This window comes from Python bivittatus, unplaced genomic scaffold, assembly GCF_059951505.1.
Source record: "Python bivittatus isolate LINGU-HERP-01145 unplaced genomic scaffold, Pbiv_v1 ctg000160_np1212, whole genome shotgun sequence".
Taxonomy (NCBI): domain Eukaryota; kingdom Metazoa; phylum Chordata; class Lepidosauria; order Squamata; family Pythonidae; genus Python; species Python bivittatus.
Genome location: NW_028277076.1, coordinates 3,901,610 through 3,914,866, shown reverse-complemented (window position 1 = coordinate 3,914,866; position 13,257 = coordinate 3,901,610). Strand labels below are relative to the sequence as shown.

The following is a 13,257-nucleotide window of genomic DNA, read 5'->3' as shown; positions in this document are numbered from 1 at the left end:
ATACCATTGAATATTGTAATTTATATATGGTACTTAACTTTTCAGAAGAAAAGAAGATTGGCAAATGAGCAGAAGCTTGAGGTTGGAGATGATAGTATTGGTAGATCTTGTGTATGTTAGCAGTCTAAAGGAACTGGTGATTTGTGCCAAGCCATCCATTGATAGTTCTTGTAACAAGAACTGGAGATGGACAACATTTAATGAATGGAAATGAACCAGATTTCCAGAAGGCATCATTATTTTTCTTTTCTTTTCTTGTCCTTTCCTTTCCTTTTTTCCTTTCCATCCCCACCCCTGATCTTCAGTGCCCGCTACGGACACTGGCACAAGAACAAGGCTCCTGGGGAATACCGAAGTGGTCCTCGCCTCATTGTTTTCATCCTGGGGGGTGTTGCTCTGAATGAGATGCGCTGTGCCTATGAGGTGACGCAAGCCAGTGGGAAGTGGGAGGTGATGATAGGTAAGTCCTTTTCTTGCTGAGTTTTTGCCTCAACTCATGCTTGCTCTGCTCTATCTTCCGCCACCTCCATCTGGCTCCTCACCTCCCCCTCAACTTTGGTGCTGCCCGTCCCAAAACCCAACACTCCGAAAAGCTCCCCATGGGAAATGTGCTTGCGTCCACTGCCTTCTCCCCATCCACTCCCACAGCCCTGACCGGAACACTGAGGACAATGCAGTCCTCATGAATCAGCAGGAAAGCTCAAACGGTGTTCACGCAGCATGCTTCACTAGCTTGGTTGAAGACCCAATGGCTCTATTCGCGCTACAGATAATACTTGGGTAGAGTTAACATTGTCCAGTTCCTTCCTGCTCCAGTTTAAAGATGTGAAGATAGCTAATATCATGCATGATTGTTTGGAGAGAAGGCGGGCATGAAATAGGTGACAAGGGTTGGGAGTGGCCTGAAAAACAACTAATTAAGGGCTTATATCAGCCTCCAACACCACACTTTGGCCACTCCCATGAACACCTTTCCTTGAGCCACTTTCCTCCTGCTCCTCCATTTTTTCCCTTGAATGTTTCCCATACTAGGAAGGTGGCTTTCCCAAAACTCACTTTCTTGGCTTCTTCCTCCATCCTGTCTTCCTAGTTGTGTCATCTCACCCTTCTGTGTGTTCAAAGGTGTGCGTGGTATGTGTCTGGCTATGTTTTATTGTCGCTTCTAATGTTGAACGTTGCTGTTTTTGCAATAGTGAATATGGGCGTCTTTCCCTGTTTGTACAAGACTTGCATTCTCTCGACTTCTTTTTGAATTGCAAAAATTGCCCAAGCAACTTCCTTAGTTTAGCAAGCCCTAGTTTTGAGTTTTACCTTTTTTTGTTTTAAATTTAAGGTTAGAGGTTCCTAAAGTTGGGCCACCTGGATAGTCCCACTGGGTACAAACCAGAAGGTCCGTAGCCTGGAGGGCCCACACATTCAGCCCTGTATTTATCTTTAGTTCCTAGGAAAACCTGAGAAGGTCCTGTCCTCCTCTCTTCCCTCCCTCTCAGTGCATAATCTGTCATGGGTGACAAAAACTAGACTTATTGAAAGAAGAATAACATGAACAGAGCACATTTTTGAACTGGGGTGGGAGTGGGGAATCCGAAAGTGACCACAAACTATTCCTAAGAGAAGAAACTGGGATGACACCCCAAAGCCTCTTGGATGTGGTCAGTTTTTCCAAACATATTAAAGAGGAGGGAGCCACTGGATTGTTAAGGAAAGGAGTTTCAAAGATCAGACGCTGCGTCTGCATGGTTGGTTTTTCAAAATAAATACTAAGGGAGGGAGTTCAAGGGACTAACTCACTTTGGGTAGAGGCTAGGAATCCCCTTGCATGGTTGAAACGTGGCAACAACCCTGTCTTTTTAAAAAAAAAAAAAATATTGGGGTGGGAGTCCCAGGGATTAAGCAGTTAAGCACATAGTTTAAATACATATACCAAGGTGGTGGCCTCATTGCTGTCTTGATGCTCCCTGTAGATTCAACTCTGGCAGAGGCAAACTATGTTCTTAATCGGCTGCCAGTTCTATTTCAGTACCCCAGTGGGATTTTTCCTCTCCCACACTGCCATCTTTGCTATATCTCTCTGGGTGTGCACATGTGTGACTGCCTTTCTCTTGCCATTCCTGCTTCATGTATCATCACAGGCTTCCATAGCGGTGATTTCTGGTGATGTGAACTATATTGCAAGGCTTTTTTTAAAGAGAAGAACAAAAAATTTTGGCATGTTTCTTTCTTTCTTTCTTTCTTTCTTTCTTTCTTTCTTTCTTTCTTTCTTTCTTTCTTTCTTTCTTTCTTTCTTTCTCTCTCTCTCTCTCTCTCTCTCTTTCTCCAAGAGTCAGCCCACGCTCTATTTTCTCACAGGTTCTACTCACATTCTTACTCCCACCAAATTTCTCATGGATCTGAGACACCCCGACTTCAGAGATTCCACTAGGGTATCTTTTGACGAACAGGCTCCAACTATGGGATGAGAGCCAAAGAAACCTTAAAAAGTAAAAGCAATTTTTATTGAGAAGAAACTCTTTCTTTTTTGGAAGGGCTTCTTTTGATAATTCTGTCATCCCTTTCTCTCTCTCTCTTCTTGCTTCTACATTGATTTATTTTTATTCCCCCCACCCCCTTTTCTGATTTCTTTTTCTTTGTATGAGAAAATGTTTTGCTTCAAAACTACAGTTGTGGAAATGGACTTGATGCTGCTTCCATTCAAATCTGGACCATGATTTTCTTGTAACCAGAACGTGCCAAATGGTCATACCATCAGCTGTCCTTTTCTAAAAAATTAATGAGCCCACATTTATTGCTCCTTTATTTAAACAAGGACTGAAATAAAATGATGGAGGAGAATGGGGTTGGCCATCCAGAACACCAGATCACCCAATTACACGGATGCAAGCATGGCTGAATTTTTGCTTTTTTTTTTCTTTTCTGATGGTGGAAATGCCTGCCTGCCTCTTGTCTCTTCTGTCACGATGAAAGAGGTAGAATGCTCTGCTGTTCAGAAGGCGAAGACCCCCTCCCTTGCATTTTGCTCAGTGCTTAAACATTAGCAATATTGATCATTCCTTTCAGATCAGTTTTTTGTTTCTAAAGCTAGTTTGCATATTTGCATACACGGTTACTGACTAGAAAGCCAAGTTTTCAAGCAACATCTGGACAACCCTGTGAGCGTTTGTCCCATCGTTAATTCATATCTATTGTTTCGTGTCTTCCTTTTTCTCTCTTTGATCTGCTATAACTTGAGCAGAATCAGGGGCTAGAGGGGACTGGATCACTCCAATCTCTAGGTGGGGGAAATTCCATTTTTGAACGTGCTCCTCTGTTTTTCACCACCACCCTACAAGTGGAACCCTCTTGGTCTTGCGTGGGCTAGTCTGACATCAGGCCCCACCTGCAAACTGAAGTGGTACAGTCCATCTTGCCATTCATTCAGATCTGGTCCCCTTGTGTCCCACCCAACACACAAAATCTGACAAAAGGAAATAGTTGAGAAGAAACGATTCAGTCAATGGGTGAATACTGGCCCTTGCTCCTTTAGACAGAGAAGATATTTATGATGAGCAGTGTAGATGATTAAGAGTTGTGATAGCTACATGGAAACCATATGATCCAGAGCAGTGCATATCTATTCTCGCTAGATGTTCTCCATGTTTCGGTAAAGAAATATGGCCAACTTTGCTGTTCAATATTCTTTTTCTTTTTTCTTTTTAAGTGGTGATTGTGATCTTGTGGGCATCTACTTAGGAATGTCCTATGGAATTAAATGGGGCTTACTTGTAGGTGAGTGAGTGTAGGATTGCCGTCCGTTGCACTCAAAGTATTGCACAGAATCCATTTGCCTCGCTTCAGAGATTCGGTGCTTGAGCGATGGCTTTCTGAACTCCAGTCTGGGTTGACTGAATGTTACATCCAGCAAGCATCTTTTGAATTAACCCTGGGGAATGGAAGTAGTGCCTCCTGTTTTGCCTTCAGTGATCCTTTCCTAACCAGCAAAGGGTATCACAAGAAGAGATTTCTCTTCTTCCTCCCAGTCTCAAATAATTGTGGATTTTTCTCTCTTCTCTCATCAACCGATGCAGGTTTTGGGTCAATATACTGAAAAGGCAAAATTATTCTCTCTCATTCTTCCCCGCCTTCTCCATAACTTAAAGCGATGTATATTTGCATGTACGGATAATGCTCCCGCCTCCTTTAATTTGGCTCTTTTAGATTAGAAGATGTGCAGGCCTTACGATCCCACACGGTCACATCTGCTGCCTCTCTCGGCACATGGTGCCACTGTCCTTGAACTTCATGGCAAATGGTGCATGCCTGCCTCATTTCTTCATTGCATTTAGATTGCTGTGTGATTATTAAATATATATATTTAACAAATAAATGTATATATTTATTGATTTCCTTTTGGGGGGCTTGGTTTTAATTTCAGTTTCCTTTCTCGTTATTTTTCCTCCTGCACTAGATGTAGTTCCGTAGGCTTATATTTTGCAAACGTTTCTCTTAATATACATGAGTATCTATATTGAAATGTGTCCGGTCAGGGAAGGGAACAAACATCAGGGATGGAGTTCCATCTCTTCCCCCTTTAAATCACAGCAAATCTTAACGTATTTGCTGAAGGATGGGCCCTTTGAGATTCCCCTCCCCTATAAAATCTTCCTGTACTCCTTCCCCCGCTTCTCTGCCTTCAGAGTAGATACTTTTGTGGGGTTGGTGACCCTTTCTGTCCCACGTTTCCACGGGCCCCTTTGAAGCTTAGCTAAAACCAGAGCTTTTCAACCTTTTTGGGGGCTGGGCTGGTGGGTTCTAGCCTAGCTTCCTTTAATATGCACTTCCTGGAATGCAAAGTGGTAGAAATTGTGCCTTTCCCCTTCTTTAGCGCTCTAGCAAGAGTACTTTCTTTGTCTGGAGGGTGAGAATCTTGCCCAATGAAGCACTGAGCTTCAGCGACCCATCACGATTATTTTCTCTGCATACCTAGAGGGTCTTTGCAGGGCCCAGAAGCATTTGTAGAAATAGATGATACAGGAGGCTGGTGCTTTGCATCCTGGCAATGTTCACCGTCATGTATATCTCTCCCTCTGTGGGAGCAGGGAGTCTTCTGGATGCAAAGACAGATGTTTTATTTCTGGGTACATTGCTACCTATGGGCAGTTTTACTGACCTCTTGCCTTAAACTTTTCCAAGCTCAGCTGTTCAAGCCTGAGCTGATCCTTGGGGTAAGGCACTTACACGTATCCATCGTGGGTCCCTTAAACACAAGTCTTGGAGAGCAAGGATAGCCTGTGGGCAGTCATCCAGATGTTGACGAAGTACTAGTCCCAGCCATCCAGCTAGCCTGGCAAGGGATCATGGGAGTGGTAGTCCAGGGAGATCTGGAAAGTCTCAGATAGCCGATCCCTGATTTAGACTCTGCTGATGTCCTGATCCGCCTGTCTGAAATCTAACTGTAACCTTGTCTTCTTTTCCTTTCCTACTCCCACCTGCCCTCCACAGGTTCCACACACGTTCTCACCCCACAGAAATTGCTGGACACACTGAAGAAACTGACCAAAACGGATGAAGAAAGCAGCAGTTAAACACACCTCCTCTCTCTTTCTTTCCTCCTCTCTCTCGTGGATCTGCTCCCAAACCAGTAACACCAACCAAATCGTTGCAAATCTGGGGTCACGGCCGTTTCCCTTTGACTTCTTGGCATCCTTTTCAGTCTGCCACCTCTTCTGAGTTTTAATGCAAGACCCCCTCCAAACTTTCCCATTTCCTTCCCCTTCATTTCTTTGCCCCCTCATTTGAAGCAAAGCTAAATAGGAAAAAAAAATATGCATTGTGTCTAAAGGAGTGGGGGTGGGGGGAAGAAAAGAGTAATATATTCTATAATATAGATATTATCTCTGTATGTATCCAAGAAAATAAAATGCCAGATTCAACTGCCCATTTCTGAAGATCCCATCGCTTCATCATTGGCGATAAACAATGGTGATTATATTTTCAATACTGTATTCTTTTTTTTAAATTTCATTTTTCCCTGCTTGGATGGATGAATGCTTGTGACTTATTTATGGCTCTGTGATCCTGTACCTAACCCCGGATGCAAACTGTGAATATTGTCTCCTAGGCGTTGCAATTTGCTTGCATTTTGGGAATACTGTAATAACTTCCCTCCTTTTGACCTTCCTTTTCCCTACTCACATTGCTGTCGTTGGGGTTGTCGTCTTGATTATGTATTATTACACTCGGTTTGGTTTTGGTTTATTGATATGCAGCCAGGCTGGCTTTTGAGAGATATATGATATATATTTTTCTGGATGTTACTTGGTTGTTATCCTTCCTCTTCTCTTTTGGGGGATATTTCATATTGAGTCATGTCTGCAACTGAAGCATGGCTTAACTTGCTTTCTCAAAGCCTGTCCAACAATGAGGCGTTGTTTTTCCCTGTCTCAGCACTCTGAGGTCTGCTGATGGCTTTAAATTTCGCTGAGGCATGTTGGCAAGTAAATATTCTTGGAGCCTCGTTGTAGTATTTTGGTGCAAAGAAATAAAAAAAAATAGAGGCACATAATTTTGCTTCTGGAAACCATCTGTCCTTAATCTATGAGATTTGTAGCCTATTCTTCCTCTGGGGGCTGAGGATATTTTCCCCCTTTGCCTTTTAGTTAATTCTACAGAAGTCTTGCAAGGAAGGATAAGGTGAGAGAGAGAGAGAAAGTCTATGCCCTGAGTCATGCAATTAATCCACTGGACTTAATTTTAAGCCAAGGAAATGCGTAGGTTCCCAATGGGGCTCACATCTGCTATATGTATTTTGGGGTTCTCGAAACCTTGCTCCCTCCCAGCTTTTGTTCTCCATTTTCCTTGTGGGAGTTTAAAGAAGGAATCTCCATCCATCCACTAGACTGTGCTGTGTTTTCTGGTTTCATAGTTGGCCAAAGAAGAGTCTTCAGGGTGGACCTTCTGCCTTTTAGAAGACATGGGGGGCCTGTACTGCTCAGCTATAGTTGTCCCCATATTTCAGCAAGGGAGTGGTAGTCCAAGGAGAACTATCTATCCATCTTCTCTCTATTTTCTAAAATCTGATTTTGAACTGTAGGGATCCACCCAGCTTTGACAAGCTGAAATCAGTGGAGCAAATTAAACCCGTTGATGCCCTTGAAGGATGTTTGCATGGGTCAGGCCGTGAAGATGTCTCCAGAATTTAGGGTTGATCTTTGCTTGGTCTGCCTTGCAGATGAATTGATTCAAAAATGGTCTTTTGTGGTCAGGGACAGTCCAATCAGTGAACTGGGTGGTTTTCCTCCTGTTCGTGGTGCCCAGTGTGAAAGCATGAATTTGTTTGGCATTTGTAGGGCCTGGTGATTGAATGTGCCCCTCTTCTGGGATTTGCGTGATAGCCTGAAACTAAGGAAGTGGCCTGAGTTTGCACGAAATGCTCAGCCACCCAAAATTGAGAACCAAAGTTTGGCTCTAACCGAGCTTCCCCTATTGTGGAAATGCATACCTGCTAGGTCTCTGTCTGACCAATTTACTTGTGTTATCTTAATGCACCTATGATGGAGGACTGTTGGCTTTAAGTGACTGGGACTAGTATGTGTTGAGATACAAATCCAGAATGATGTAGGGATGGGAGCACGGGAGGAGGGTTCTCAGGACTGCCCCAAATAAGGAAAAAAGAAAACAGTGGAAATTTCAGTGGAAAGCATTCCTCCTTGACCCTTAAAAATGAAGTGTAGCTAGACTTCTCAGGGGCCTTTGATCTTATTCAAAGCAAACTTCTCTAAAAATTGAAAGCCATTTTTTATGGGCAAATTCAACCTGACTCCTTCCCAAAATCTTTCATTTGGACACGGCCGATGCAGAATTTCACCCCAATGCTTTCAAGCGAGGTATCCGTTTATTCTCTTCCAATGTTTGCTTGGGCCACAGCTCCCAGAATCTTTCGCTCTCGGCCATCCTGGCCGAGGCTCCTGGGATGTGTAGTTCAGCAACGTCTGGAGGGCCACGCGTTCCAAAAATGGGCTGATTTGTGTTACTTTCTTTATTGCTAACACCGAAAATTCTCTTCTCTTCTCTCTCTCTCCCCCCCACCCAACACCTTCCACCATTGTCAACTAGTAATGAAACATTGCTGGCAGTGGTTAGCACCAAAATTAACCTCACTTACCCTTTTACAGATTTGATTTCCATTTCCCCTTCTCTTGTTACAGGCTACGTGTATGAATTAAATGTGTCTTGTGATGTTAATGCAAGCTTGGAGTAAAGTGGTTTACAGAGTCCTTTCTGTATTTCTCTTCATTGACCTTCCTTTAATGGCTGCATTAGCTTACTGTGGCATTGGGGGGAGGGAGTGAAGGTTAATATTTTCCTCCCCTTTTATCCTTTTGAGTTACCCCTCCCTCTCCCCACCTATTGCAGGACGTTGACTTCTCTTCCTAGAAAATACCAGCAGAGGGAAGAAGGGGGGAAACCCCCCCGTTATTATTTATAGCTTTCTGTCTACTTCTCCCTTGCACTTAATATTACACGTTCCTAGGGCAAATGTCAATTTTGCACTATGTCAATTTGCACTGATAATTTGTTGAGCATCTCCCCTTCTCAGTCTCTCCTTGCAGAAATCTCTTTGATTTAGCATTGTGACTCTTCAGGGTGACTTTCTGGTTGTTTTAGGGGTTTTTGTTTTGTTTTTTAAATTGCTATTTATATTCAAACGACTTATTATTGAAAGGAAAAGGGGGAAAAACACCACACTCACGCCCAAAAGGGTAACTAAATTCTGTCTTTAGAAGCTGTTTTATTTCTTGACATGTCAATGTTGAAGCACAAAATGTGTTATTTCTGTATCGCTGTTCTGTATTTTAAAAGCACTCAAGAGTTAATAAAATTTGCTGTCCTGTCCAATGACGTTAAGAGAGGATTGAGTGGCTGGTTGTGAGAACAAGTCTCTGATGAAGGATAAGAAAATGCTGGACTACTTCAGTGTTTTTCTGCTGTATCAGATGTCTGAACGCTTACCAAAAATTTGGTAATTTGGGATGAATTTGTCAATTCCGTTTGTCTCGGTTTCTTCTCTTTTTTCCCATTTCAAGAACATTTGTCAGTTTCATGCTGTTTCTCTTTTTCCCATTTCAAATCCATTCTTTACCTTGATATTTTTTCCCCCCAGGACTTGCATGAAACTGAATAGCCATAACCATTTCCCTTGATTCTGCAGTTTGCATGCAATTGTCCTAACTCATCTGTTTTTACGAGTGTCCTTCTCAAATGTCCTCTCTTTCATATGTTCTTCACTAATGTGCTCATGTTTTGCATTTGGGCTTTTGTTCCCAGCATGTTTCCTGGGAAAACCGTTTGCTATATCTTAGAGAATGGCAAATGTTGAAGGACAAAGTCTGGGTTTCTGTATCAGCTGCTGGAAAGATTTTTCCTTGCTTCAGAAATGGTAAGTAAAGCTGGAATGGGTGTTTTTTCTGTCACTCATACATCACGAGGAATACTTTGGGCACATGGTGTTCACGTTTGGTGGTGGCGCACATCGCTCAGAATCTGAACGGTCAGATGTGTGAATCAAGCATTCAAATCCCTTTAGATTTGCAAAGTGATCAGTCCCGTTCTGGAAAACGGATTGCGTAGGTGAACAATCCCTCTTGGAGGCATCCTGTTTGAGTCTGATTTGGCTGAATTGAAACTCTGGGCCAAATATCTGTATGCCCATCAGGTCTGATTTTCCTGCATGCAGATGCTGCTGGAAACCGCAGGAAAGGCACCTCCATGAGGTATGTAGAAGGTTGTCATGGCTTGTCACTCCAGAAGGCTCCTCCGAGATAGAAAACCCAAGCTAGGACAACCTTCAAAGCCCAACACTGTTTAGGGCCTTGGCTCGGGAAGCCTGTTAAATGGGCTTTCCGCGAGAGAGGTTTTAAACTGAGAAAGCTGTGTATTTGAACAATGGTTGAAAAGCAGGGCAAGGAACACAGACATCTGTTGGGGGTTTTCAGACAGCTTTGAAGATGCTTCATAGCTTTGGATTTCATCGGCTGTTTCTTTAGTTTGTGTAGTTTCCCCTCACCCCTTTTCCCCGCCCCTTCATACAGATTTTTTTTTGGGGGGGGGGACTTCTGAAAGTCTTAGGCTTATCCTGCTGCTACTAAAGAATTCCTCCAAATCTACCGGCGGTCTGTCAGTGCCATTCTGAAGGCACCAGTATTCAGAGCCATCTGCTTTCTTGGTGTGCCCCTAAAACAATTTGCTGATCACTGTCAGGAAGAAGAAAAAAGCTGATCCAAGTACATCATGGCATTTATTAACAGAAAAACACAACTGCCCCAATCGTTCATTTAACAGCTAAACAAAAACACAGCTACCGTTTAAGAAAATGAGAACGCTACAACGCTGGCCTTTTCCCCATTCCAATCGCAAAGGATCCAAATGACAATTAGGGAAGGTCCATGGATGCCAATGAGAGCTTTCTGATGCCCCATTCTTAGAACTGGAGAGCTTTCATGGGCTCTGAGTGGAATTTTTCACCCGCATGACCTTCAGCGGGTGAGAATGGGAATGAATGCCCCTGTTTTCAACAGGAGAGAACAACTCATAAGGGGAATATGTTTTCCTCTTGCATTACAAATGCTTCCATGCAAATCGGAACCTTCCATGGTTTACTGAGGCAGCATTCAAACTCACAGTTCCCCTGTCTGCTTTCTAAATTAACACATTCTGCTCTCTGTCTTCTAAATTAACATACATAACCTACCTAGGATGCTAAGTTCAAAAGTAGGCAGAAAAAATCTTGGAAAACCCTGGTCAGAACCATTCTTGCCAGGCTAACTTCCTACGCGCTCCAGAGCTTAAACGTTACTTTCTAAAATGAGGGGAAACTCATTAACTCTGCCTGCAACGCCTGACCCAATTTTTGTGGCTCCCATGGCTGCAGTACCAGGGACTAAGCACTGGGTTTAAAATGCTGGGTTCAAAAATAGATGCAGGGTTGGCTGGAGGGCAACACGTAGGAAGACACAGTGTGGCAACTCTGATCCTCTTATTAGAATCTTATTACCGTGTGACTGCTTGGGAATCCAGTTGGTATGTTACTGCTGGAGGCTATGACCTAAATTAGGAGGGGACAGATTTTTGGCTGGAGACAACCTACTTTACAGATGGACCCCATGCCAAATAATAAGGAACAGGGTGACTCCAAGCAATCACCCATTTTGAGCACTGGCAACCGGTAACGGTTCCAAATAATATTCCTATCAAGCCACCGCTGATTTTCCTCCCAGCATTGTTCTTTAGCAGTCCGTTTTTCCATCTTAGCTAGCCAACGGCTGCACTCACATAGTATGGTAAACCACTAAAACCCCTCCATAAACAAGGTTAACCCTGATTCAAATCAACATGCTCTACAAATGTTGCTTCTCCTCTTAACCAATGTTCTTCTGTAACCTGGAGAAAGAACGCCACTTTCAGGGCTTGGAAATTAATCTGGAGGGCACAGTCAGAGGGAACCCATGTTTGAGCAAAGACACAAAACAGCTGGGCCCAGATGGTAGTTTCCATATTGATTTCCTCATAAATTAATTGTGCCTGAGATCCAAAGAATAGGTTCCCAGTTGGGACTATAGGACGCGGCCTACTGCTTCCCACCAGACCCTCCTGTAGTACAGTCCCCATACGGCAGAGTCAACCTAGCCGTGGGAGCTGTAGTCCAAAACAGGCAGAGGACTCCGTATCAGAGCAGAAATATAAAAACAAAGCAAGAGTACTCTTTGTATTGGGGAAACATTCCTTAAATGATTAAAGATCAGTTTTAAACATGGTCAGTCAGGGCTCTCAGTCGGAGCAACAAGTTTTTAACAGGCATATATACATTCCGATTGCAAGTACCATCTTTACACAGCCATTTCGTCTTTCTCTCAGAACAGGCACAGACACAAACGAAGGAATGGCTTATCCCAAATGCACACAGGTCTTAGCAAATTCAGCTTTGCTTTCCAATCCCTTTGAGGTGCGTTCACACATTGAACCACACCTTTGTCCGCATTGAATCAACGATTCAGCTCGCATTTTGAGCGATTCACCCACAACATACATTATCACACATGTATTCTAAAAGTAAAGTGAATTGTGCTGCGTTAAGCTTTCTGCTCTTTGGGTACCTAGAGGAAGTTCTAATAGGGAACCTTCGGTGTATTGATGTCATGTTGGGTGCCGCTAAATAGACAGCAGCAGATATTGACAGCATGGAGAAGATGGCTTTCGCTGCATGAAGGAAGGTCACCTGCTTGGGAGAGAAGGCAGATGACTTCTACAGCAAGAATAGCAACAGTGCCTTGGTATCTGTGAGATGAACCATCACGTCCACTGGATTTCTTAGAAAAGTGATAAATTAGCTTGCTTAAGTACACCCATTTCTTGACGGAAGAACAGCTGTCACAGCCCACCTTCTGCTGATGTGCCAACTGAAAAGTTGTAGGACTTAAGGTGAAATCACGAATGGATAAACTCCACTGGGGGTACACCCCATGCTGGAAAAAGGCACAAGAGATCAAAGGCCTTTGGCCAAAGTTAAAATGTAAACCTTCCCCAAAATATACTTGAACAATGCAGGCATCTCGGTTTTTCCTTTCTTCATCTTTCTTGCACGAGGCAACATTGCCTCTTGTGCCAGAGCTGCCCATTATCATCATCATCATCATCCCTGAGAAGAAGCCAAAGTCAGGAGAAAGGTGGCTTTCAAAAAGCAGAAGTCATCCCAGTTGCCCAGGGAAGGGAGCAAAACACTACTTCCCCAACACTGGGGATATGCTATTTCCCCCTCTTAAGTAAGGGGTTACAGCATTTTTCTTTGGCATATGAAACACGAGAAACATTCTGTGCAGGTTCCAATGCCCAGATGTTGGGCAACTTTATTGTTCCCAGTTCAACTAAATCCAGGAAGTGGGTTTCTACCCTCTTGGTCCAATCTCATCAGAAGAGGCGAGATGCTCTCGGACTCCGCGCTTTCCTTAGGGCCCAACTCAGAGACTTGCTCATCTGTTGGGTGGTGAACTTCATGTCTCTGGCTGCTTCCACAGCACGGCTTAAAGGCCAGCTCAAGTCCTCCAAACTGGTACAGCTGAAGGTCCTGGGGCAGCACTGAGGATCTCGGGGATGCTGCCGCGATGCTTCCCACTGCGTGGCCTGCTGCCTGCCAAAATCGTAACCAGGAAGAGCTATGGAGGAGCAGATTGAGGTAGTGCCGAGTGGAGGAGAATAGCTGTCCAGAAGGAGAAAGAAATTGGGAAG

The 13,257-nt window shown here is 43.7% G+C and overlaps 2 protein-coding genes across 2 annotated transcripts in view; one reads left to right on the top strand and one right to left on the bottom strand.

Annotated features, from left to right (window-relative positions):
* Positions 1 to 8,877, top strand: part of LOC103050135 (syntaxin-binding protein 1) — a 30,908-nt gene extending 22,031 nt beyond the window's left edge. Inside the window, exons 18-19 of the mRNA XM_007429342.3 lie at positions 306 to 460; positions 5,479 to 8,877. Of these exons, the coding sequence (XP_007429404.1) occupies positions 306 to 460; positions 5,479 to 5,561 (238 nt within the window). The 3' untranslated portion in view covers positions 5,562 to 8,877. The remainder of the gene's footprint in view (positions 1 to 305; positions 461 to 5,478) is intronic.
* A 149-nt stretch (positions 8,878 to 9,026) lies between these two features.
* Positions 9,027 to 13,257, bottom strand: part of AKNA (AT-hook transcription factor) — a 32,414-nt gene continuing 28,183 nt past the window's right edge. The window contains exon 23 of the mRNA XM_088146957.1: positions 9,027 to 13,228. Within this exon, the coding sequence (XP_088003083.1) occupies positions 12,940 to 13,228 (289 nt within the window). The 3' untranslated portion in view covers positions 9,027 to 12,939. The remainder of the gene's footprint in view (positions 13,229 to 13,257) is intronic.